Source organism: Natator depressus, chromosome 3 (assembly GCF_965152275.1).
Source record: "Natator depressus isolate rNatDep1 chromosome 3, rNatDep2.hap1, whole genome shotgun sequence".
In the NCBI taxonomy this organism is placed as follows: Eukaryota; Metazoa; Chordata; order Testudines; family Cheloniidae; genus Natator; species Natator depressus.
Window position 1 is genome coordinate 184,810,987 of NC_134236.1, and position 25,749 is coordinate 184,836,735.

A 25,749-nucleotide genomic window follows, 5' to 3' on the forward strand; every position below is an offset into this window, starting at 1 on the left:
TTGGTGAGTTGCTTTCCCTCACCCTGAAGCACAGGAATACCAAGATGAGAGCTGCCTTGACAGCTGAGAAGCAAGTGGCAATCGCCTTGTGAAAGCTTGCAACACCTGACTGCTACCGGTCAGTCGGGAATCAATTTGGAGTGGGAAAATCTACTGAGGGGACTGTTGTGATCTAAGTAGCCAATGCAATCACTGACGTTCTGCTATCAAGGGTAGTGACTCTGGGAAATGTGTGGTCACAGTGGATGGCTTTGCTGCAATGGGGTTCTCTAACTGTGGTGGGGCAATAGATGGAACACTTATCCCTATCTTGGCACCAGACCACCTTGCCAACCAGTACATAAACTGCAAGGGGTACTTCTCAATGGTGCTGCAAGCACTGGTGGATCATAAGGGACATTTCACCGACATCAATGTGGGATGGCTGAGAAAAGATGCGAGCGTCATGCACCTTAGGAACTCCAGGGTGTTTGCAAGAAGGGACTTACTTCCCAGACCAAAAAATTACCGTTGAAATGCCAATAGTTATCCTTGAGGATCCAGCCTACCCCTTGCTCCTATGGCTCATGAAGCCATACACAGGCAGTCTGGACAGCAGTAAGGAGCAGTTCAACTATAGGCTGAGCAAGTGCAGAATGGTGGTAGAATGTGCATTTGGACATTTAAAAGCTCACTGGTGCTGTTTGCTAACTAGGTTAGACCTCAGCGCAACCAACATTCCCATTGTTATTGCTGCTTGCTGTGAGAGTAAGGGGGAGATGTTTATGGCCGGGTGGGAGGTTGAGGCAAATCACCTGGTGGCTGATTTTGAGCAGCCAGACACCAAGGCGATTAGAAGAGCACAGCAAGGCGCGCTGCACATCAGAGAGGCTTTGAAAACCAGTTTCATGACTGGCCAGGCTACGGTGTGACAGTTGTGTGTGTTTCTCCTTGCTGCAAACCCGCCCCCTTTGTTGATTTTAATTCCCTGTAAACCAACCACCCGCCCCCATTCGATCACAGCTGGCAAAGGAAAGTAACTATGGTTTTGAAACCATGCATTCTTTATTAATTTAAAAAAAAGTGAGAACTGACAAGGTAGCCTGGGTGGGGTGTGGGAGGAGGGAAGGACAAGGACACTACAAATCAAAAAACTGTTAGAATGACAGCCTTCTGTTGCTTGGGCCATCCTCTGGAGTGGAGTGGCTGGATGCCCGGAGCCTCCCCCTCCGCATTCTTGGGCGTCTGGGTGAGGAGGATATGGAACTTGGGGAGGAGGGCAGGCGGTTGTACAATGGATGCAGCGGGGGTCTGTGCTCATACAGCTCCACCAGATGCCTCATCATGTCCGTTTGCTCCCCAATTAGTCTCAGCATTGCCTCCTGTCTCTGCTCATCACAGTCACTTAATGCTTTCCTGGCCTCTGCCACTGAGTGCCTCAAGCTGTGCAGGAGGACTGCATGAGCTCGGAAAATATGTCATCGCGAGTGCATTTTTTCACCTTCTAATCTGCGATAACCTCAGGGACGGAGATGATAGGGGGAGCATAGAAACATTTGCACCTGTGGGGGGATAAAAAGGGAGAGTAGACTTTTAAGAAGATACATTTCTGAGAACAAAAGGGAGACTCTTTCACAGTGAATCAAGCAATTCACAGCAGACAGCACATGTGCTTTAGGTACAAGGTTGCATTTTGCCTTTTATATTGAGCACCTGCCGGTATGGTGACTCATCACACACGGCTGGGCAACAGAATCTGGTTTCCAGGCAGCCATGGTAAGCCTTTTGGTACATGGAGTTGGCTTCTTACAGCTTCAAAACATGTGGGAATGGTTTCAAACTGCAGCGCCCTCCTTTCCCATAGCAAGCAATGCCGGTTCGGTTTCACATTTAAAAGGAGGGCTGCGGTTTTTGGGTGGATGTGCAGCACAGACCTCCCTCCACCCCATTGCGTGGCTATTCTCTGGGATGATCCCTTCAACTGTCCCCCCGCTACATGACTATTCTCCGGGATGATCCCTTTTAGCCAAGTGCAAACAGCCCAGCATGAACGGGGTCCTTTTACTGTTCCCTTACAAAAATTCCCCTATTTCAACCAGGTGACCATGAATGATATCACTCTCCTGAAGCTAACACAGAAAAATATAGACCAAATGTTACTTGAATGCGACCAAAACCCAGGACCATTCGCTGCCATACTTTGTGCCGCAATGATTCCAGACTATTTGCTACTGGCTTGGTGTGGTAAAGTGTCCTATTGTGGAGGACGAAATAAGGCAGCCCTCCCCAGAAACCTTCTGCAAAGGCTTTCAGAGTACCTCCAGGAGAGCTTCATGGAGATGTCCCTGGAGGACTCCCGCTCCATCCCCAGACACGTTAACAGACTTTTCCAGTAGCTGTACTGGCTGTGAATGCATCCCAATTCTTTTAAACCCTGTACTGTAGTTACAAATGTGTACTCACCAGAGGTGCCTTCTCTGGCTTCAGGGTCGGGGATCCCACCTTGGGAGAGTATTGGCTCCAGGGTGATGAAAAGGTCCTGGCTGCCAGGGAGAACGGATTCACCGCTTGCCTGCTGCACATTCTCCTCTTCCTCATCCACAAAATCCTCCTCCCTGTTGCGTGAGACTCCCCCGTTGTAGGTGTCCACAGACAGTGGTGGGGTAGTGGTAGGGTTCCCCCCCCAGAATGCCAGGCAGCTGATCATACAAGCAACAAGTATGGGGCTCTGACCCGGAGCGACCGTTTGCCTCCTTTGTCTTTTGGTAGGCTTGCCTGAGCTCCTTAACTTTCACGCGGCACTGCTGTGTGTCCCTTTTGTATACTCTCTCCTCCATGCCCTGTGTGATTTTGGCATATATATTAGCATTTCTTCTTTTTGATTGGAGTTCGGCCTGCACAGATTCTTCTCCCCATACAGCAATCAGATCCAGCGTCTCCCTTTCGGTCCATGCTGGAGCTCGTTTGCGATTCTGGGGGGACTGCATGGTCACCTGTGCTGCTGAGCTTGCCAAACAAATAGGCAATGAAATTCAAAATTTCCCAGGACTTTTCCTGTGTACCTGGCTAGTGCATTGGAGTTCAAAGTGCTGTCCAGAGTGGTCACATTGGAGCACTCTGGGATAGCTCCCATGGGCCAATACCGTTGAATTGTGTCTGCACTACCCCAAATTTGACCCAGCAAGGTCGATTTTAGCGCTACTTCCCTCGCCGGGGAGGAATACAGAAGTCAACAGAACGGGGTTGGTTGTGTAGACGCAGTTATTTTAAAATCAACCCTAACGCGGCTAAATTCAACCTAACCCCGTTGTGTAGACCAGAGCTATGCAACATTCATTTTAAAGTACAGGTCAATTCCATTATTTTATATACAAGACAAGGTTATTCAAGTGACTGGGTTTTTCTTTAAATTTGCCACAGTTTGCACATTAAATATGGTCTTATCTGTCATCATACAAACTAGACTCTTACAGAAGCTTGCTATACTGCTCATGGAATATCACTAAATTAGACACCATGAAGATTGTATTTATTTTAAAAAAAAGTCACATCACACAACCCCTAAGGAAAAAAAATTAAGTTGTTTTGTCTGATAGGATTTTGAGCCTCAGTTTTGGTGATAGTTGCTTGTACCTGGCTTGTTTACTGCTGTGGGGCAAGCTTTTAGGCATGCTCTGCACTGGCCCTGCAAAGGGAGGGGTGGAGGGGGAGTCAGCAGCAATTTTGCTGTTTAACTTTGGCATGAGGGCAGTATCTCCTCTTTTTTGCATTGCTGTGCAGGGTACAGGAGATCAGTAACAGGAGCGTCCCCTTCCCACACAAAGGAACCAGCAGCTGGGATCTTCACTTTCTTGTCCACGGAGCATGGAGGGGGTGGGGAACCAGGGGAGTTCCCTTGTCTTTTCTCTAGACTCCTATAGTTGAGCTAGGGGTCACCTGGAAATAAGAGCCCTGCTCCATCCCCCTGCATGGCACTCAGGTGACTGGCTAGGGGCTAGTCAAGACAAAACACAAATCCCTTTAAGATGACATAGAGCAGGCCACTGCCCCCCCATGCTTGCCAGCAGATGCCTGCATCTAAACTAACTAGGAGCAGCAAAAGGCCAGGAGGAGCTAGATGAACTCTTTCCATGGTAATACAATAGTAAAATGAATATCCATAGACAGCAACACAGTTCTGGGTACAAGTCTAACGTTCTGAGACAGTTTTAGGAGGGAACTGCAGAAAGAGCTCTAGCAGCAACCACAGAACAGCATTAAATATATACACTACAATAATGCAAACAGTGGCAGAAATCACTAATATAATTACTTGGCATTTAAGTACCACAAAGCACATTTAAGGGCCACAAAGCATATCACAAACATTAACATCACAACATCTGAGATAAAACAAGGAGTGGATAAAACCCTCATTTCAGATGGAAGTGAGGTTTTTACCCAAGAAAGCTTATGCTCAAATAAATCTGTTAGTCTTTAAGGTGCCACCAGACTCCTTGTTGTTTTTGTGGATACAGACTAACACTGCTACCCCCTGATACTTAACATCTGAGATGTAGCTGCTATTATCCTAATTTTACAGAGGGGAAATAGCATAACATGGTTAAGGCAGAGGCACTTCAAATGCAGATATCTAACTTCAGGCATTCAAAATATGCAAGTCTACCAAAGCAGGGATAGAACCTTGCCCTCGCTCTAATAATTAGACCACCTTATGCCAGGCAAACATGAGTCACAAATCTTAGATGAAATCATCTGGTGGATCAGCCTGTATTGAAATGAAGGCCAAACCTTTCATATAAAGTCACTTGTTTTCTCAAAGGCTGTAGTGACAGTACACTAATGGTTCCTTCTGTGTTTGTCTAGCCATTTTATTCTTTTCAGATAATATTTTAACAGGTGAATTATTTCTATCAGCCAAACGATGTTACCAATACAAACAGTATTACAGTGACCTGAAATAGTCCTTTCCTTCCTAGAAAGGTACTTTTTAGTCATATCTGAAACATGCTAGGAGTCATTCTAGCACATTCTCTTCTGTCCCCAAGGAGTTAACACTGCCATGCTGGCTCCCATGCTTTCCTGAGTCGTGTGATCTCATGGGTCTACAAAGCTGGCACAATCCTGCAGCAGTGAGGAAGCCACCCCTGTCATTCATAGCCCCTAAAACAAATCCTTTTACTTTTGAAATATCAGCTGTTGACACCCCCATTAAGAACCCAATAAATTCTTACAATACAAGCCTCTTTGTAAGTGTCTTTAACATAAGAACATTCTATAAAGGTGATCAGGAATAATGCAAGGCCTTTTTTCCATTACATTCAAGTGAAGTAAAATTATTTAAAATCCTGGATCCCATGAAATTGTCTGTTCAACTTCCTTTTCTTCATAGCAGATAATTTCATCTCCAATATTGAACTCTATGTTCTTATCCAAACTGAGGCCACAATCCATGCCAGTTTTTATTACCTGGACATCATCTTTATGGTTCTTCAGTGAGGTTAAAAATCCTAGAGAGAATGAATGTCAATGCAGGAAAAAAATAGATTGAATATAAAGACTAATGTGGACTTCAAACAACCCCTGTCCTCCGACCCCCCAGAAAAGCAAAACACTACATGGCAAGGCCAATGCAAGAAGGTTGTGATTTTTAGTGATGCTGAACCTCCATAAATTTACACAGGTTCTGAAAATCAGGTGCTACGCCTTTCAAAGTTTAATTGATCTATCTCCTTCCTACACGGACTGCTGTCAGGGGTTCAGAGCATGTGGAAGTTTCTTAAGGGGAGGGAACACCAGGATGATTAGTCAAGAAAATGTCTGTCCAAAACCAATTCTGCATGCATTGCTTAAGCAAGAAAACAAGCTTTGCAGGAACTAGACATGTCCTTTTTAGGTGAAGTCCACTGTAAATAGTGTATTAAGTTGATTGAACAACTTTTTAAGGAAAAAATTCCACCTTCAGATATACCAAAACATTTTCATTGACTTCCACTGCCTGTATAGATCAGAGGACCTGATCTGGGCCTAAGAATCTAACTCCAATGGTGAGCATGTATGTGTAGTAGAATATTAGTGTGGATAAATGTTTTGATAGCCGTTTTACTTACCTTTCCAAACAACATCTCTGTTACGAATTAGTTTAAACTTCATCTTTCTGTCTAACTGCCCCTTTTGTACTCGGCAGCCAGCCACTGGAACCTTGCTTTTTCCTACTGTGACACAGAAGGTAGCGAGAACAGAGGCTTCCCCTATGGAAAGATATGGAAGGACTAAGTGCAAGGGAACAGAATACAAACTCCACCAGTAATGAATGCTATGCTTTGCTGTGCTATCAAAACTTTAAAGTCTTCTGGACATTCTGCTACTGTGTATTGAGGAGAATAACTGCAGAAGAATTCTACACAATCCAGTATAGTGGGAAAACTATCCTGGAGAATGAGCTTTGTGTATTTCCTCAACATACCATTTTAAATCAAGGACTACCCCACAAGAAAGGTCTAGTTTTTCAAGGCAATATTTACCATCCAGTGAAAACTTACCTATTACATGCTCTACTACAGATGGGGGCAATTTGCTGCTCAACTCATCTTTCAAGTCTTCAATAAGATGGTAGATAATATTGTGAAGTTTAATTTTTATTCCCTTTTTCGCAGCCAGCTGCTGAATAGATTTGTTTGCATTCACACTGAATCCATATATGATACCTGACAGATAAAACCACCACAGCTAATTATTAAATACAAACGCTCCAAGTAGAGGAACTTCTTTGTTTTTCAAGCAGTAAGTGAAAACGTTTGGAAATGAGCTTGCAAAGGCTATCCTGAAATATTAATGTAATATTTTATTCTTAGCACAGTCTGTACTTAACTAAAAATTGTTTGTTTTACTTGGGTTGAGATTTTCACACTTACTAATTTGAATTACAATCCTCTTTTCTCTTCCTTTTGGAATCAGGAGTCAAGATATCCTGAAATTGAGCGCTAGTAAAAGCAACATTACTGATTATAAAATTTCATTTTGCAGTTTCCTTATTTTAGCTTTTCCATCCATTTTTAAAATCAGAGATCAGATACTGGGTCACTGCATGTACACTAAGCACCATGTACACAACAATGCTATCTTACTTTAAGAAGAGTTGCTTCAATGGAAACCTCCACAAAATACTGTCCCTAGATCAGTGTAGTTTTAGCCATGTCAGTCCCAGGATATTAGAGAGACAAGATGGATGAGGTAATATCTTAAATTGGACCATCTTCTGTTGCGGAGAGACAAACTTTCAAGCCACACAGAGCTCTTCTTCAGGTTGAAAAAAAGAGCTCTGTGTGGCTCAAAAGCTTCTCTCTCTCTCTCCAACGGAAGATGGTCCAATTAAAGATATACCTCACCCACTTTGTCTCTCTAAATTCCTAGATGATACAATTAAATGTAACAAAGCAGATAGATAGCCAGTCAGATCCTGTGATCTGGCTGAGCAATATGGTACATGAAGGAGCAGGATTGAAAGGGAGCTACTTATCTTGGGTCCAGAAAAGGCCAGCTCCTTATCTTGGTCTCCAGCATAAATCAGAGCAGCCTGAAGGAGGTTCTAATTTAGTCCCAGCTATGGCCCAGGGCAGTTCCAGCAACTGGGGATTAAATCAGGCATAGGGGCACTGGGAGGAGGTTACAACAGGAACCACTATGTTGGCCAACCCCCTCCCCCACCAAGACTTCCCTGCACAAAAGAATCCTCTGGGATCTGGTTAAGCCAGTTGTCTGGCTGCTTTGCACTGCTGAAGCAGCGTAAGGCAACAAGAATAAGGGTTAAAATCTAGAGCACTGTCTCCAACGCACAAGTTTGCAGGTATTGTCTGCCACATTATAGACAATACAGTATAGTGTGTACCCTTGTCTACATTACTTGCACTTTCACTAGAGTTCTAGCAGGATACCTGTTTGCACAGGTACAAGTATTTATTTTCTGTGAAAGAAAACTAATATTTTTATGTTTCATACAAATTTACATTGATTGTATTGCTAATTAATTATTACACAGGAGAAACAAAAACTGAAAGCATAGCTACCCTGTTCATTTAATAAAATATGAAGGATTTCATACTGATTGTAAGATAACTGTCTAAATTTATACTTTACCCTGAAATGTTTCAGCAAGATTTATGTCATTTTCACTGATATCACCTACTCCAAAATGGATCACATCCAATTCACATTCATCGTTGGCTTTATAGCTGTCCAGAATGTTTAGAATGGCCTCAGTGGAACCATCTACATCACCTAAATAGATCAAATGTTCTATTACTAGGCATTGTAAAATCAGAATAAACCAATACCAAAATTAACAAACAAAAGACAAATGCTTCTACATGGGAATTCTAGATTGTACAATGTCATAAAAAAAGATGTAATATCTGGTGCATTATTCTTTTTGGCATACATAAGAGACTGCTGAACATATTGCACAAACTTGAAAGTGTGGTGTTCTATTCTGAAAAGTGACTGAATGCAACATCATTGGGGGGAGGAAGGTCAATGGTTGTTGTGTCTCAATGATTTTCAGATCAAGTTTGCTTAGTTTTGCAAATACCGTCAGCCCTGCACATTCAGCCTGGGATACTAAAGTCAAGCCGGGTTCTTCCTGGCTCTTGCATCATCAATAAAGATTCTGCATGGCCTCAGTTCTACCAATGGAACACTATTGCCAATGGAGTTGAGCCAATATAATTGATGGCATACTTGCAGACTATGAGTCTGCACAGATAACCCTGCAACTGGAATTTAGGGCCCGATCCTGCAAATACTTGAGCATGTGAGTTATGTGTTTACACACATGAGTTTCAACAGGATTGCTCAAAGTTACTCACCTGCTTAAGTCTTTGCAGGATTAGTGCTTTAGTTGAGCAATGCTGTTGCTAAGGTAAGAACCAGAAGAGAAGCCCATAGTTGCTGGTTCGCCCAGGGCTGACAGTAGTAAAAAATACATTTCTTAACAAAGTAAGCAGATATGTCTCTGAATAGACCCAGGAAGCAGTTCTGTTGAGTAAGAATATACCATACCTACATAGTAACTTTTCAGAGTAAAACCGTACTTTAATGTTATTGTAGTCATTAAGTTATGCTTACATTAATTTTCATAAAGAAAAACATTTCCTTCAGGAAGTTCTTTCTCAAAAGATTACAAGCCAGTGCTTAATTTTAGGACTGGAACAGAGTGTTTTCTTACTGTGGTTATTTAAGACATTTTCACACAGATTCCACTCTAGGGGTGCATGCAGCCCACATGCACAAGATTGGATTCTTTTGAATAGCAATGTCTGTTGAGGCTGCCCCTGTGCCTTGAATACTCGCTTACTCCCTGAAGCCAAGTGTATGAAAAGCGGGGTGCACATCTCAGTTCCTTCACCAACAAGAATCTCTTGGGAGCAGGTCTCCAATTAGCAGGGATGAAATGGGGGTCATGGAATCTGTGGATAACACATCTAAAAAAAAAAAAAAAAAAACACAGGTACTGTAGGGTCAGTAACTGTTCAAGTGATTGTCCACAGATTCCACTTTTGGTGACTAACAAACAGTTGCCTATTTACCAGTAACTAGGCAGAAGGAGTTCTACTTTAATACAGATTGCAGGACTGCCATGCCAAAGCTAGCATCCAATCTGGACGCTTGTGCCAGGGAATAGCAAGTGTAGATGTTTGGATTGAGTTCCATGTTGCTTCCTATGCAGATGTTAATCAAACATGCTGCAGAGGCCGCTTCAGTGTTAATATGTCCAGGGGGATCTTTCTTAGCCAAATCAGAAGTCCTGAAGTAGTCCGAGACTCACTCAATATAATCCTTTCAGTGAATGCCAAAAAGAGAGTCCAAGACAGGTGTGCACAGGAATGGATTGGTCCAAATAAAAGGGCAATGCTCTGATGACTTCAAACATATGGAAGTTTATTTCACCCGGAATAGACAAGGGAAGAACACAGAGAGATGAATCAACTGATTGATGTGAAAGTTGGAAACTCCTTTAGGGAGAAACTTTGGGTGAACTCTGAGAGGAAAAGAAATATGTCTTTTCCAGCAGAGGGGAAGTTCTGTCAGCTGTGCCTTGTCTTGGGATCACCACTGAGGTTGATCTAGCAATGACCTCCCATAGCCTCTCTGTAAGGAGAATCTGACATCTGCCCCACTGAAAGATGTCTCCATGCCATGCATCAGTGCTGATATGGAGTCCTACATCTCCTGTAGTCAATACCTCAGTCAGTGCCAAGGAGGTGAGTAGTGCATACCACAGTGGTGGGTCTCAATATGGGCATACCCTGTGCCAAGATGGACCATACCGAAGTACTTTGTGCCAGGGGCTTCAGTTGTTACCTTGGTTTTCTTACTGTGGTTATTTAAGACATTTTTACACAGATTCCACTCTAGGGGTGCTGTGGTTGTTATCTTGCTGTAGGTAGCAGAGGCAGTACAGTCGTTGGTGAAGGAAGAGATCCAATATGGTCCACTGCTTGGATAAAATCAGCTCATGCATGAAGAACATGCATGACTGACTGAAGCTGAACCTGAGCAAGACAGGTAATACTAGTGGGCAGAGGAAAGCGTTTTGAATAGTTTGCAGTCACGGTACAGTTTCCTTTGGTTAAAGGCACACATCCACAACTGATCAATTTGGTCTGTAGTTTAGGAGTACACTTGGATTCCCTGATGACAGGTATGCACCTGAATGGATTGGTCCTATCCAGATAAAGGGCAATGCCCAGATGACTTCAAACACATGGAGGTTTATTTCACCCGGAATAGACAAGGAAGAACACAGGGAGATTAATGTGATTAATGCTTTTATCATCTCTAGTTGGCTAGGAGGCCCAGTCCCATCCTCTTGGATGACAACCGGACCTCAGTTACTTATGCCTTCATCAGTGCTCCGCTGAACTACAGCAAGGCAACATACCTGAAGCCTTCAGCACTTAGGAACTCCAAATAGAACAGAATGCTGCAGCATGTCTCCTCAGCAGCACAGGCTACTGAGAGCACATCAGATCTGTCCTCCGCTCTCTACGTTGCCTTCCCATAGAACAAAGCATCAAGTTCAAGGTTTTGATCCTTATCTTCAAAGTGCTGCATGGCCTGGGCTCAGGATATCAGAAACATTGCCTAAAGCTCCAGGATAAAGAGTGTGCTCAACAACTTTCCTTCTCTGGCACAATAGAACTCTCTACAATAAGGGTAAAACTCATCTGTGTAGGAGACAGAACTTTTCCTGGGGTTAGTCCCAGACTGGAATGAACTCCCCGCAAAATTAAGGACCATCACAAACCTCACCACCTTCTGTTCCAAAAGCAAGGTGCATTTCTTTAACCTGCATTAAATACAAATACATAGCAACATTTAATTTTTTTTTTTTTTTTTAAAGAAAAAAAAATATATCTACCAGTACAAGACATACGCTTCACCCCCTGGGAAGAGGATCTCTAACACAGTTGTTTTAAAACTTTTTTTCTGGGGACCAAGTTGAAGAAAATTGTTGATGCCCATGACCCAACGGAACTGGGGATGAGGGGTTTGGGTGTGGGAGGGGCTCAGGGCTGGGGTGCGGGGGGTGAGAATAAAGGCTCTGGGATGGGGCTCTGGGTTTGGGGGGGGGCTCAGGGCTGGGGTGTTGGAGGAGGTCAGGGCTCTGGGCTGGGGCTGCAGGCTCTGGGGTGGAGCCGGGGCTGCGGGGTTTGGGGTGCAGGAAGGGGTTCTGGGTTTGGGGGGGCGGTGCAGGCTCTGGGATGGGGCCAGGGATGAGGGGTTTGGGGTGCAGGAAGGGGTTCCAGGTTTGGGGGGGCTCAGGGCTGGGGCAGAGGATTGGGGTGCGGACTTACCTCCAGCAGCTCCCGGTCAGTAGCACAGCCGGGATGCAGAGGCAGGCTTCCCGCCTGTCCTGGCGCCACAGACTGCGCTGCACCCCGGAAGCGGCCAGCAACAGGTCCAGCTCCTAGGCAGAAGCGCGCGCAAGCAGCTTCACACAACTCTCACCCACAGGCACCGCACCGCCCACCCTCCAACTCCCTTTGGCTGGTTTCTGGCCAATGGGAGTGCAGAGCTGGTGCTCGGGCAGCGCGCAGAACCCCGTTGCACCCCTGCCTAGAAGCTGGACCCACTGCTGGCTGCTTCCAGGGCAGCTGTGCGGTGTCGGAAAAGGTAGGCACTAGCCTGCCTTAGCTGGGCAGCACTGCTGTCGGGACTTTAAAGTCCCGGTCGGCAGTGCTGACCAGAGCAAGGCGACCCAATGCCTTAAATGCCACGACCCAGTACTGAGTCACGACCCATGGTTTGAAAAACACTGCTCTAACTGACAACAGCTGACAGACTTTAATCACACTGCTTAATGCACTACTGAAGGCACTTAGATACTACAGTGATGAGTGCGGTGTAAGAATCTACATATGAAGAGAATAGACTGTTGGTGTTGGCTTGGGTTTTGGTGTAGGTGCACTGAAATGGGACTCCACCGTTAGGCTTTTAGAATAGTGAGCCTTACAGGAGACTTTCCATCCTGTTTGGAAAGGGGGATAAGTATCTGGGAGAACTCCTTAAAAGCCTTTTCCGAAAATATTGCCAATATGGTTGGCAAGTAGGGCTTACGCGTGACAGGTTGCCCTGGAGCTTGGAGTGGCATCTCAGCTCACTGGGGCACTCAATGCATGGGATAGGCCCCATATCAGGAGTGTCTTAAAAAGTCTGCCAAAATCTGATAAGGCTTGCATGGACCTTTCCAAGAGGATGTATTTCTGTTTTGCCTCCTTCACTATTTGAGTCCTTTTGGAGAAGGACTCGGCAATCAAGAAGCACTCTGGAGCAAGGTCCTCTCCCAGGCACAGCAGCATCTGTGACTGGCATCCCTGTGTCACAGGAGGAAGAGACCTTAAAACCTAGTGACCCGCAGTCAGTCATTTTAAGTTCTTATTTGGGGGGTGAGAGTAGAAGGGCCATTATACAAGGCAGAGGGGTGTGTACAAGGAGTAAGACCCTTGTACAAAGGGAGAGAAAACCTAACGGTTTTTTGGTTTTTAGAAGTCAATGGGCAAAGAAAACTTATCTAAGCAAAAAATAAACAAATAGACCTGTGTCAGCTAACTTGCTCAGGGCAAGAGATGTGAACACTAAAGGGTGGCATCTCACAGCCACAGGCAGTAGGGAACAAAATGTGCATTGTGGCCACCCCATCCTTTATACCCTCAGCTACAGGAAGCAAGAAGGGTACAGGTGAAACCCCAACAGTGTTATTCACAAGAATCAGATCTCATGCACCAGGAGTGGAATCTGCGTGGATACTCACTCAAAGAAAAACCTATAATTACAATAGGTTTACATTTAGACTTGGAAAATATGCACTAAAACAACTGCAAAGTCAACTGAACATAACAGCACCTTTAACAATTACAGGTAGCACGTTTCTGTCACTCTCCGCTCTCTCTTTAGACCTCATAGCTATTAGATGTTTGTTGGTTTTATATAATGCTGCTTTTCTCTGTCTCCAGGTCAGATTGGCTAGGCTCTCTCGCTCTTTCCTGTATGCATCTTTGTGTTCCTTTTGCTTTGCTTCAATAACTTCCATATCCTGTTTGATCTTCTCCTGTTGTTCAGCATAGTTTCTCCAGTCAACAACTTCACGTGCCCTTTGCTTGGCAGAAGAGACAGCACTGTTACTTATCAATATATAGTACTGGGCAGCTTGGTCTTAAACGCTTTTCTAGATGATTATCTAATGGACACCATTCAAGCGCTTTCTTGATTTTAACTTTGTTTAGCTAGACTGTAAAATAATACTTAAAATTAAAAGCAAAACAATCTAATTTTACACAGAAGACAACAGGAGAGGTGCCCAAGATAGACAAGTTCTCAAGCCAACATACAAGGGCATGGCAACCATTTCATAAACTACTGTGGAATAAACTGCATTATTTTGCTCCTAGGTATCTCTCACCTCACTCCATGGCACCAAAAAACTGACACCAGAACCATTTATCCAAAGCAACAAACAGAATCCTAAATGGATTTAGAAAACATACAATGGCCAATTCATAAGAGATTGTTGTAGCCTCTCTTCAGATTATTTGATATCAAAAAGTCACTGGAAAGGTATATCTAAGGGACTCCAAGGTCACAAGGAGAACGCTGAGGTGAGAAACCTGATATCAGAAGTGGGCTTCTGACATTTGGTCTTACAAAAGGGTCAGGGAAAAACACAGGAAGCTTTGGAGAGGCTGGAGTCTTAAATGATACTGCTTGTTCCCTCTAATGACACAAACAGTACCTACCTCCATTAGCTTTGGCAGAGTTTAAGTTAAAACAAGTTATGCACACCAATTTGTTTTATTTTGAGTCTCATTAATTCTAAGATTAAGAATAATGAGCCCATTAATTCTTGGTTTATTTTATATCATGTTTTAAAGTAATTATTATTATAGGCTACTGAAGAGGAGACAACCTAAGTCCTTTGAGAGGCATGGGGGAAGAAATTAGTAATTATTCCTGGACACTCAGCCAAGGCAATACTGAAAGAGAAGCCACCCAGACACCAGCTAGTCAAACAGAAGTAAAGGGAAATAGGAGACCACAGGTTACACTTCCATCCCACTGATAGATTGCTTTCTTTGTCTAAATGTGGAGCAGATCAACGTGAAAGTGCTGGAGGAGGGGAGGGAATAAGGGTTGTGTGTTTCAGTGGGTTCTTCAATCCTTTTGTGGAAAACCTATTCCAGACCACATTTAGTACCCAGGTTTTGTCTTCAAGCCTTAGTTACCATGGCTCATTTTGAATGAACGTTACCTTTTTTGTATTTAATTCCATCTACATTACATACTGCAATACAAGTGTATTAGCTACGCATTAAGTTATTCTTGCTATACCTCAGATTCTATTTCAAGGATTTCAGCTCCGGCTGAAGGGATTTCCTTCCAGCCCACAATTTCCACCGGCATGCTGGGAGTGGCTTCATCTACTGTTTTGCCGTTCTCATCAAACATCAGGCGCACTTTTGCCCAGCTTTTACCTGCAACCAGAATACATCCTTTTCTCAGAGTTCCTCTCTGAATTATGGCCGTGGTTACTGGACTAGGAGGAGGAGAAAGGGGAAGACAGACAAAGATAAGTTTGCTATCATATTTACAGTTACATGCATTTAAGAAAAGACGAAAAAAGCATATATAGAACAGTATGGGCTATGATCTCAGAACACAGCTATTAAACATTTCACCACCTTACAGAGGGAGTTTTAAAGGAGACTTGCAAAGAAAAAAAAAATGGGCTGTATCCTTTTTAGTATCTTTAGTTGTATAAAGATGTTAAAAATTCAGCAACCTCCTCCTCTTCAATTAGGCACTGAGAAAAATCACAAAATATGGGACACCAAACAGTCCTCCAGAAAATCCAGGAAGTACCAGACACATTGCTTATATTTCTAAGGTAATAAACATCAAGCAGAATTTGTTGAAAAGAAACCTTCCAGGTCTCCCTTTATATTATATATATATAAAAATTGATTTCTTTCTTTTGCAGGTACCCTATAAATATCACCATTTTAAAGAACAAAGACACTTTTTAGTGGATTGTTCATAAAAAGTTCTCTTTTATAGTAAATAAACTACGTAGGTTAAAAAACTGTCAGATTAATATTCTTTAATTTTTAAAAAAATCTGCGTTGTTAATATTTTATTTAAACAAATTTAGTTTATGTTTTACCATATATGCTGTCTGCTTATACAACACTTTGTTCCACTGGAAAATAAAATAGCCCAGTCAGTTCCTAACTGTTCATTTTCTGATTCCCATGCAATAAAGCAATAAATACTGCAACGTTTGGATTGCAAACATTGCTGACGAATTGTTAAACCCAAACAATCTTTTTTTCATTTAAAAATGAAGTTTTATTGAAACATACTAAGAATACTAGAGTTTTATATATATATTTTTTCAATTAAAACCTTAATTTTGGAAACCACCTGGACAATGACTCTTTAACCAAGTCAACTGGAATAAACTTAACAGAAACATTAATTAAAATTGGAAGGAAGACAGACAATTAGCTGACCTACCCTCTTCCTTGATCTGTGCGAGACTCTATTATGGTTCCCTCTACTAGGCCTGTGGAGTCTGCCTTCAGTTCCAAAACCTCTGCTAGAGCAACAGTTGCCTCTGCTAAAGCCATCAGGTTCTCACCCTGTACCAAAAAACAGTTAAGAATTAAGGAGGCAGCTAATTACAATAGGATCAGAAGATGAATTTTGAGTACCAGCATCTGTCCCAATACACATGATCCATAGTTCCCAATTCCACAATGCAATCCAATAGACCAGAGGGGTCACTGAAGTAATACATGATCAAGGCCTAAGACTGCAGTGCTAGCAGTCCTGAATGCAAGTAACAAAGATCAGGAAGCATGAAGGGGAGAGAGGGGGCCTTGCATGTCATGAGCAATAGCAGCCTGGTTAGTGCTGGAAATAGGAAGGGAGTTTAATCTTCCTATTAGTAAAACAATTCTTTTAAAAATATTTTCCACACTTGACTTTTTTTTTTTTTTTTGAGGAGTGGAGAGAGGTGGATGTGGGGACAAGGAGCAAATTGGGCAGGAGGAGGAAACTGGTGTGGTATTTAGGGTGCACCCTTTTCCCATTTCAGAACTAATTTTGCCCTCTCTCTTCTGACTCTAAGCAGCTGTCCCCAGCTTCCTCAGCGCTCCCATTAATAGGTTCAATTCAGAAAGACAGCAATAAAGTAATTGCAATGTTCCAGATTTAATTTCTGGCAAGATAATTTTGGTCACCACAGAATCAAGTACCAGTAGCAAAGCTAGGATTTCAGATTATAGTAATTAACTACCAGTTGTCTACAGGAAGTAGATTTATGAGACTTACTCTCTCCTGCCAGCTGTGTCCAAACTTTATTATGAAGGTTTATACTTGGTTTTGAATTATTTCTTTCTGCCTAACTTCAGCACTAACTCCTCTGGATGCCTTTTACTTAAAGCACAAATATGAGTCAATGACAAAAGTCTGGAACAAATACCCACTAACAAAAATCAGAGGCAACTGGAAGTCTGTAATTCTACTGATAGTCTCTTGCAAGTTCAGGCCTTTAGTGAACAAGAAACTGAGAGCTCTTGGTTCCAACTGACTCCATTGGGAGCTCAGGGCACTCAGCATACTCTAGGAGTAGGCCCCAAGTCAAAACTCATTTTCCAAGTGCCAAATCAAAGTATTCCACATGGCAGAATTCCCCGAACATGACCGAATCCATCAAAATTTTACCTTAAGTGCAGACATATGTACAGCCTGAACATCACCCCCATACTCTTCACAAACCACATCATGAGCCAGCAATTCTTTCTTCACTCTTTCAGGATCAGCTTCAGGTTTGTCACATTTGTTTATGGCAAGGATGATAGGAACTGAGAAAGAAATAAGTATCTCTCTCTCATACCAGTATCACAAGATTACCTTAATTTAGAGCTTAGGTAAATGTGCCTTTTCTTCAGTTATTACTGTTTCTACATGAAACACGAGTGAATCCTGTTTATACACTCAACAAGCACGTTTGTTTGCTAGGCTTAAAACAATGCTCATAAACTGTCCAAACGTTGAAAATTACATTAATAAAATGATACCATTGCTGTTTTGGGTTGCAAAATTATGGGAAAACACAAGAAGTATTTTTTATTCTGTTTGTATTAAAACTGGTGCTAGTAACACTACAATAAAGCCACGAACACTAGCTCCAGAGTGACATTTTGTAAATAGACAGTAGTGTTAAAGTATCTCTAGTAACATATCCAAGTATCTTTTTCTTATTGTGTCCTTACCCAATATAATAGAATGTTACTAATGTGTGTTATGCAAGAGGTCAGAGTAGATTATTATAATTAGGGTCCTACCAAATTCACAGCAACGAAAAATGCATCACAGATGGTGAAATCTGGTCTTTTGTGTGCTTTTACCTGACACTATACAGATTTCACAGGGAAGACCAGCGTTTCTCAAATTGGCGGTCCTGACCCCAAAAGAGAGTTGTGGGGGGGGAGGGTTCGCAAGGTTATTGGGGGGGTCACAGTATTGCCACCCTTACTTCTGCACTGCTGCCTTCAGAGCTGGGCAGTCACAGAGTGGCGGGTGCTGACTGAGGGCCCAGGTTTGCAGGCAGCAGCCTAGAAATAAGGGTGGCAATACCATACTATGCCATCCTTACTTCTGCACTGCTGCTGGTGGTGGCTTTGCCTTCAGAGCTGGGCAGCTGGAAAGCAGCTGCTGCTGGCCGGGAGACCAGCTCTGACGGCAGAGCCACTGTCAGCAGCAGCGCAGAAGTAAGGATGGCATGATATAGTATTGCCACCCTTACTTCTAGGATGCTGCTCGCAGAGCTGGGGCCTAAGTCAGCAGCCGCCACGCTCTGGCTGCCCAGCTCTGAAGGCAGCAGCGCAGAAGTAAGGGTGGCAATACCGCGACTGCCCTAAAATAACCTTGCAACCCCCCTGCAACTCCCTTTTGGGTCAGGACCCCCAATTTGAGAAATGCTGGTCTTCCCCATGAAATCTGCATATTATAGGGTAAAAGCACACAAGAGACCAGATTTCACGGTCCATGACATGTTTTTCATGGCCTTGAATTTGGTAGGACCCTACTTATAATCTATGAACCTATAATACTCAGTACTATCTATCCTAGCTGTTTCTAAGATGCCTGTTACCAATATCTATATGAAGGAACCGCACAATATGTATCAGTCAACAAAGAGAATCAACACTAATGTTCATTTGTATTCACTAGCAAAATTAAAGTAGTAAGGAATAATTCTATTCACAAAAGCTAGAGGTGTAGTTATGCAGGTGTAACTATGGTAGAATTCTGCAAGTGCAAAGTTAGCTTCTCTCTGTCCACCACAAATAAAGTTTTTTGATGTCCCATTCTGGGCTTTAAAACATATGCTTTAGCATGTGAACTGGAAATCTGGAAGGATTCTCATGCCTGGTGGGCTGTAACCAATGGTGTAGAAGCATCAGGAAAGGAAACTCTTCATGCCTCCCTCTGTAGTGATCCATATAGCCTAGCTACATGCAGCATTAATGGGTGTCAAAGGGGTTGCCACCTACCCCTCCCACGCCCTCAGTCAAGGAAGATTATTATAACAGAGACCCTTCGGCAGCTGGGGATCCACCCTCTGAGAACTGTAGAGGAAAAAAAGCACCTTTTTCTCTTCTCTGTGCATCACATTCCTCTCAATTTCATCAAAAGTCAGAACAGTTTTGTGGTGGTGCATTTGCCAAAACTACTTTAGAACATTTAATCTTCTCTCCACTCAAAGTGATTCTGCAAACTCCTGCCTAACCTATACACTGTGAAAAAAAATGGGAATTTAAGCCCTGGTCAATTTGATGTAAAAGAGAGTTAATTACAATGCAACCTAGCTAAGGCTGCTGAGATCATGTGAGTGGCCCAAGATGGAAAATGTCTTTTCATAGCATTGTTTAGATCCATTTTTCTTTTGGTGGTAGAAGAGCTAAAACTTTACAAGAAGCTCAAGAAGAAAATCCTGAGATAGCAAAAGAACCATCAGCATATTTCAAAAAGGTCTATTTAGCAAGGAGCCCATATTTGAATATCAAAGACTTTACTGTCGTTCACTGGCACAGATCTAACCCACAAAACAACTTTAGAGCTATTTAAAAAAAACACTTCGCAAAATCATCACTGAAATTTACCTTTCTATGCCTAAAAGTTGACTAGTTCCACCTTAACTATAGTGATAATGATAAAGAAAAAAAAAATCTTCCTCACATGTCAAGAAAAATCAGTTGCCTTGAGTTAGTAATAATACAGAAAGCTTTTTAAAGAGTTACACGCAGATATATTTGTAAGTAATGTGTTAATATCTAGGCTACGATAAAAAATTTAATATTAAGCCTATAGAAATCAAGAAAAAAATACTGACGATACTGAAAAATCCCAGTGATGGCCATGTCACTGTTCTATGTGAAAAAACTAAGGATTATAAGACCCTGAAAAGTTGAAAGTGATTTGGAAACAAGTTTAGACCATAGAATGACAAGCTGACAAAGACCTCTGAAATTGCAAAGACATTTTCAAAATGGAATTACGAAACTGCTAGACCTGAATAATTCTGATTTCTCTGTAAAATAAGTAGCAGGAACTAGCCTTATGATTCTAGAGAGATGCTATTGAAATCCCTCCACTCTGCAGATTGGGGTTAAAAAGCAATCAGTGAGATCAGGCGTAGGTAGTACATTCCTCCAAGACCACATATGATCTGGAAAGCACTGAACAGGTACAATTCCCAGTGGGGTCCTTTAGCAGTTAGTTCTTGGCCGTATGCTACTCAATATTTCTATCAATAACCTGGAAGAAAACATAAAATCATCACTGATAAAGTTTACAAAAGTTGGGGAAGTCGTAAACAACTAAGAGGACAGACCACTGATTCAGAAAGATCTGGATCGGTTGGTAAACTGGGCTCAACCAAAGAATATGCATTTTAAATTCAGATGTAAATGTACATATCTAGGAACAAAGAGGGTAGGCCATACTTACAGGATGGGGGACTCTATGTTGGGAAGCAGTGACTTTGAAAAAGATTTGGGGGTTGTGGTCGATAATCAGCTGAACAAGAGCTCCCAATGAGATGCTGTGGCCAAGAAAATTAACGTGATCCTGGGATGCATAAACAGGGAAATCTCAAGTAGGAGTAGAAAGGTTTATTTTAGCTCAGTATTTGGCACTCGTACACCTGCTGCTGTAATACTGTGTCCAGTTCTGTTGCCCACAATTGAAAAAGGATGTTGATAAATTGGAGCGAGTTCAGAGAAGAGCCATGGGAATGATTAAAAGAGTAGAAAACATGACTTATAGTGATAGATTGAACTCTTTGAGTATATTTATCTTAACAAGGAGAAAGTTAAGGGTGACTTGATTACAGTATATAAGAATCTAGATGGTGAACAAGTATTTAATAATGGGCTCTTCAGGTCTAGCAGAGAAAGGTACAACCTTATCCAATGGCCAGAAGTTGAGAGTAACCAACCACTGGAACAATTTACCACGGGTGGTGGTGGATTCTCCATCACTGACAATTTTAAAATCAAGATTGGATGTTTTTCTACAAGATGTTTTCTATTAAATTATTTTGGGGAAGTTTTATGGGCTGTGCTATACAGGCCAGATTAGATGATTACAACGGTGCCTTCTGGCCTCAGAATGTATTAGACATTTATATTGATACACAAGGGTCTCAGAATAGCAGCTGTGTTAGTCTGTATTCGCAAAAAGAAAAGGAGGACTTGTGGCACCTTAGAGACTAACAAATTTATTTGAGCATAAGCTTTTGTGAGCTACAGCTCACTTCATTGGATACATTCAGTGGAAAAACAAGGGTCTCAGTTATTCCATAGGATTGTTTTAAGGAGAAAAACATCCCCAACCTGAATGGACTTGGATTTGGTTCGAGGATTATGTTTTGTGGGAGAGGACAGGCTGGTATTTGTTTTGTACGTGTGTTTATTCTTTGAATTGTTACTACAGCATGTCTTGGTTTATAGTGCTGGATATTAACACACCACAAATGTAAAAAAAATGAAATGTTAAAAGGTCAAATATACCGTACCTTTGGCATTTTTAGCATGTTGAATAGATTCTACTGTTTGTTTCATTACTCCATCTTCTGCGGCTACAACCAATATGACAATATCAGTGATGTGTGTACCCCTTGCCCTCATTGCTGAAAAGGCAGCATGTCCTGGAGTATCAAGAAAAGTTACCTTTTCCCCAGAAGGCAAATATACTGTGAAAACATAATTTAAAACACAATACACTTCAAGCATGATCTTTCCCATAGTTTTGTTTGAACTAATACACCTTCCTCTATGAACAATTTGTATATCATCTATGAAAGTTAACACACTGTTTCTGTCATAGCAGATATCAAAAACGTGAAAAAAGCAGTGCTACTAATGAGCATAACCCTAGAGACAAACTCAGTGGTTAAAGGATAATGACGAGTTTAATTTATAAAGACTGGGGCTTCCAAGGGGATCTATAGCAGATCTACAATCGGAACTGGATGCTTATCGAAAGGGAGTTGGATGCCTGACTGCCTCAGTCCCCTCTGAAAATCTATCACAGGGCCTTTTATCCATAAACATCCTAAAGTACATACATCACCTCACCCATCACTGAAATGCAGAGAGAGTTTTGAGGTGAAGCACAGCAAGTCTTCAGTTTAAAAAAGCAACACTATCCAACACTTTAATTTATATAAAACTATATGTAACACTTTTAATCTATGTATTTCTAAGAGTTTTATAAAAGAAGGGAAGTATAATTATTTTACAGGCAGGGAAACTGAAGCACAAATATGAAATGACTTGCCCACAGCAAGGTCAGTAGCAGAGCTGTGAACAAAACAAAAGACTGCGGAATCCAAACCCAAGGTACTCTCCACTAGACCATGCTACCTCTCTCTAGGACAGGAAGGAAGAACAATATATGCAATTGTAACTACAAGAAGAATGGCAGGTAGGCACACTACAATTACCAAAATTGGAATTGGGCTAGGATGCAGGGTTTTTTTAAATCCTTACTCTTGCAAAAAGTGCCACGGGATCTTTAATGTCCCCAAATGACCGAGACCTTATAGTATTATTTCAACATTGCAAATGGTATGCTTAATGCTTTTAAGTTCCATCCAAGCAGTATGTTCACGTTTTTTTCTGCTATATAGCAAAAAAACCTTGCATATAATTGTATTCTGTTCAAGTAAACTGTAAGCAAAGCTGACTACTATATATAGTGTATAACAAACTGTTATATATATGGTTAAATCATACCAAGAAAGGCACCAATATGCTGGGTGATGCCTCCTGCTTCCATTGCTGCCACTTGAGTTTTTCGCAGACTGTCAAGTAAAGTTGTTTTCCCATGATCAACATGGCCCAATATAGTAACAACTGGAGGCCTTGGGGTTAATAAAGCTGGATCAGCAGGAGGCCTACAAATAATAGCAAAACATTCGTTTTGTCAAACACTCTGTGTAATATCGATGGGCAATAACGACCTCTATGCATAATTAGTAGCCATGTATCATAGCTCAGTGTTTAATAGAACAGTCAAGTTCTTCCCCAGTCTTCACAAAGAAATAAATGTAATAAAAAATCATCGCTAACTAAAGCATCTTCCCCCTCTTTATAGCAAACAATCTTACTTAAATCAGCATCAATTAATACAGCAATCCCAATTAGATGAAGCAAGAAGCAACATTTTTAGACAGTTTCACAAAAATCAACATAAACTAAAACAGAAAACGTCTTAACATTGATGTAGCAATTACATGGGCAAAGGAATCAAACCAGAAGTTAAAATTTATCTTTTAAATATTATCAGCTGTGTATCCCAAATGAGCTGTTTTAATAGTAGTAGGAAAAAATCAAAAGAACAATCACAATTTTACCTTCTCGCAGCATCTTTATTTTCTCTGACTTTTTCTTGTTTTAATTTTGCCCATTTGTACTTCATCCCTGATTTTTTAACAACTTCCTTGATCCAGACTTCTTCCAAAACAGAATCTGGTTCTAGTGAGTCTAGGTCAATGCCTGTGAGTAGCAGGGCTTCAAACACATGATCTGATTAAAGAAATAGTAAAAACATTTAACACTTGATCCTCCAGAAGATACCTGGGATAGAGGTACCCATTAATACAGTATGTGCTTTCATCCAATGCTCCATTCAAGGAAGTGCAGGGCAGTGAAGGAAAAGTAGCAGTTTTCCTTCCTTTTCTCGGTATGTTGTACGTGAATAAATAGTATAAATAAATTATTTACACACACAGTAGTTAATGTACATCTTCCCAAAATATTCTATTAATATAAAACTTTCCTATAATATTGTATATTTATATGGGCCAATCATCTTCAATAAGCTGTTCTGAAACAGGACCATCTAATTAGATGATTTAATTATTTTATTAATATGCATAATTTTCAATTTTTTTGATTCATAGATATTAAGGTCAGAAGGGACCATTATGATCATCTAGTCTGACCTCCTGCACAATGGAGGCCACAGAATCTCACCCACCCACTCCTGCCATAAACCTCTCACCTATGTCTGAGCTATTGAAGTCCTCAAATCGTGGTTTAAAGACTTCAAGGAGCAGAGAATCCTCCAGCAAGTGACCTGTGCCCCATGCTACAGAGGAAGGAGAAAAACCTCCAGGGCCTCTTCCAATCTGCCCTGGAGGAAAATTCCTTCCCAACCCCAAATATGGCGATCAGCTAAACCCTGAGCATATGGGCAAGATTCACCAGCCAGATACCCAGGAAAGAATTCTCTGTAGTAACTCAGATCCCACCCCATCTAACATCCCATCGGGCCTATTTATCATGAATATTTAAAGGTTAATTAATTGCCAAAATCATGTTATCCCATCATATCACCTCCTCCATAAACTTATCGAGTTTAATCTTAAAGCCAGATAGGTCTTTTGTCCCCACTGCTTCCCTTGGAAGGCTATTCCAGAACTTCACTCCTCTGATGGTTAGAAACCTTCGTCTAATTTCAAGTCTAAACTTCCCAATGACCAGTTTATATCCATTTGTTCTTGTGTCCACATTGGTACTGAGCTTAAATAATTCCTCTCCCTCTCCGGTATTTATCCCTCTGATATATTTATAGAGAGCAATCATATCTCCCCTCAACCTTCTTTTAGTTAGGCTAAACAAGCCAAGCTCCTTGAGTCTCCTTTCATAAGACAGGTTTTCCATTCCTCAGATCATCCTAGTAGCCCTTCTCTGTACCTGTTCCAGTTTGAACTCATCCTTCTTAAACATGGGAGACCAGAACTGCACACAGTATTCCAGGTGAGGTCTCACCAGTGCCTTGTATAACGGTATACAATGATATATTTTCATCCTATGCACAGGATAAATGACTAGTAATAGAACTGAAATTTCATGTACATGTGGTGATGCAAAACCCGGACAATTGGTGATGCAAAAAAAGTATTTACTGGTGGTCCATGGGAATAGGCTGGTCACATGGCGCTGGTTCCTCTTATTTCCAGGTGTTAAACTGCATTAGGGATTGCTGAAAACACTTTCCTTTATCACTTTCCCATTTAGTTCTATAGCAGCAGTTGCCAGAGGTATATTATGCAACTGCGAAGGGGGGGGGAGGGGGGGCACCGTACAATTGCAAATAGGAACCAGCCGAAATTAACAGCCAAATTCTGCCCTCTAACGCATGCACAACCAAGGGTAAGACTCCCCTCCCCCACCAGGTTTCTGAGAAAGTGAGCAAATGGGTTTATTTTGCAGACTTACCTCCTCTATTATCCCAACGTATCCCATTATAATTCATACTGAGTGTGCTAGAGCACCAACATATAAGAGGACACTTTCTCCTATCACCTGGGGGGCATTTTTTAAAAATGTCTAGGTTGGTCCAATTGTTTTATTTACTTATTTCAACGGTTACCAGATCAAAGGAACTCAACTCATCTGAATTTGATGGTAGAGAACTGCCACAGAGGATGACAAAAATCTCAGGCAAATCGGTTCATTCCCCCTTTTGTAGTAGCATTTCCTGGAAATGCAGGAAACATTGGAACAATTAAGAGTTGCTAATGAGTGACATGAGCACTATTGGAAAACTTAGTGAGTAAGCAGACATCTCAGACATTCACAAAGAGACATGGCAGATTTTCTTTATTCTCAGCACAGTGCTGAGAAAGGCTGT

General features: G+C 41.8%; 1 protein-coding gene across 2 annotated transcripts in view; it reads right to left on the reverse strand.

The window, feature by feature from the left end:
* Window positions 1-1,077: 1,077 nt before the first annotated feature.
* Window positions 1,078-25,749, reverse strand: part of MTIF2 (mitochondrial translational initiation factor 2) — a 30,185-nt gene continuing 5,513 nt past the window's right edge. The window contains exons 4-15 of one of the 2 annotated variants that reach the window (XM_074949463.1): window positions 23,465-23,636; window positions 22,845-23,005; window positions 21,623-21,799; window positions 17,263-17,402; window positions 16,051-16,175; window positions 14,866-15,070; window positions 13,384-13,636; window positions 8,116-8,256; window positions 6,522-6,686; window positions 6,090-6,230; window positions 2,443-5,489; window positions 1,078-1,541 (exon numbers count right to left, since the gene is read on the reverse strand). In XM_074949463.1, coding sequence (XP_074805564.1) covers window positions 5,320-5,489; window positions 6,090-6,230; window positions 6,522-6,686; window positions 8,116-8,256; window positions 13,384-13,636; window positions 14,866-15,070; window positions 16,051-16,175; window positions 17,263-17,402; window positions 21,623-21,799; window positions 22,845-23,005; window positions 23,465-23,636 — 1,850 coding nt within the window. In that variant the 3' untranslated portion in view covers window positions 1,078-1,541; window positions 2,443-5,319. The remainder of the gene's footprint in view (window positions 1,542-2,442; window positions 5,490-6,089; window positions 6,231-6,521; window positions 6,687-8,115; window positions 8,257-13,383; window positions 13,637-14,865; window positions 15,071-16,050; window positions 16,176-17,262; window positions 17,403-21,622; window positions 21,800-22,844; window positions 23,006-23,464; window positions 23,637-25,749) is intronic. The other variant, XM_074949462.1, reaches the window with a different exon arrangement.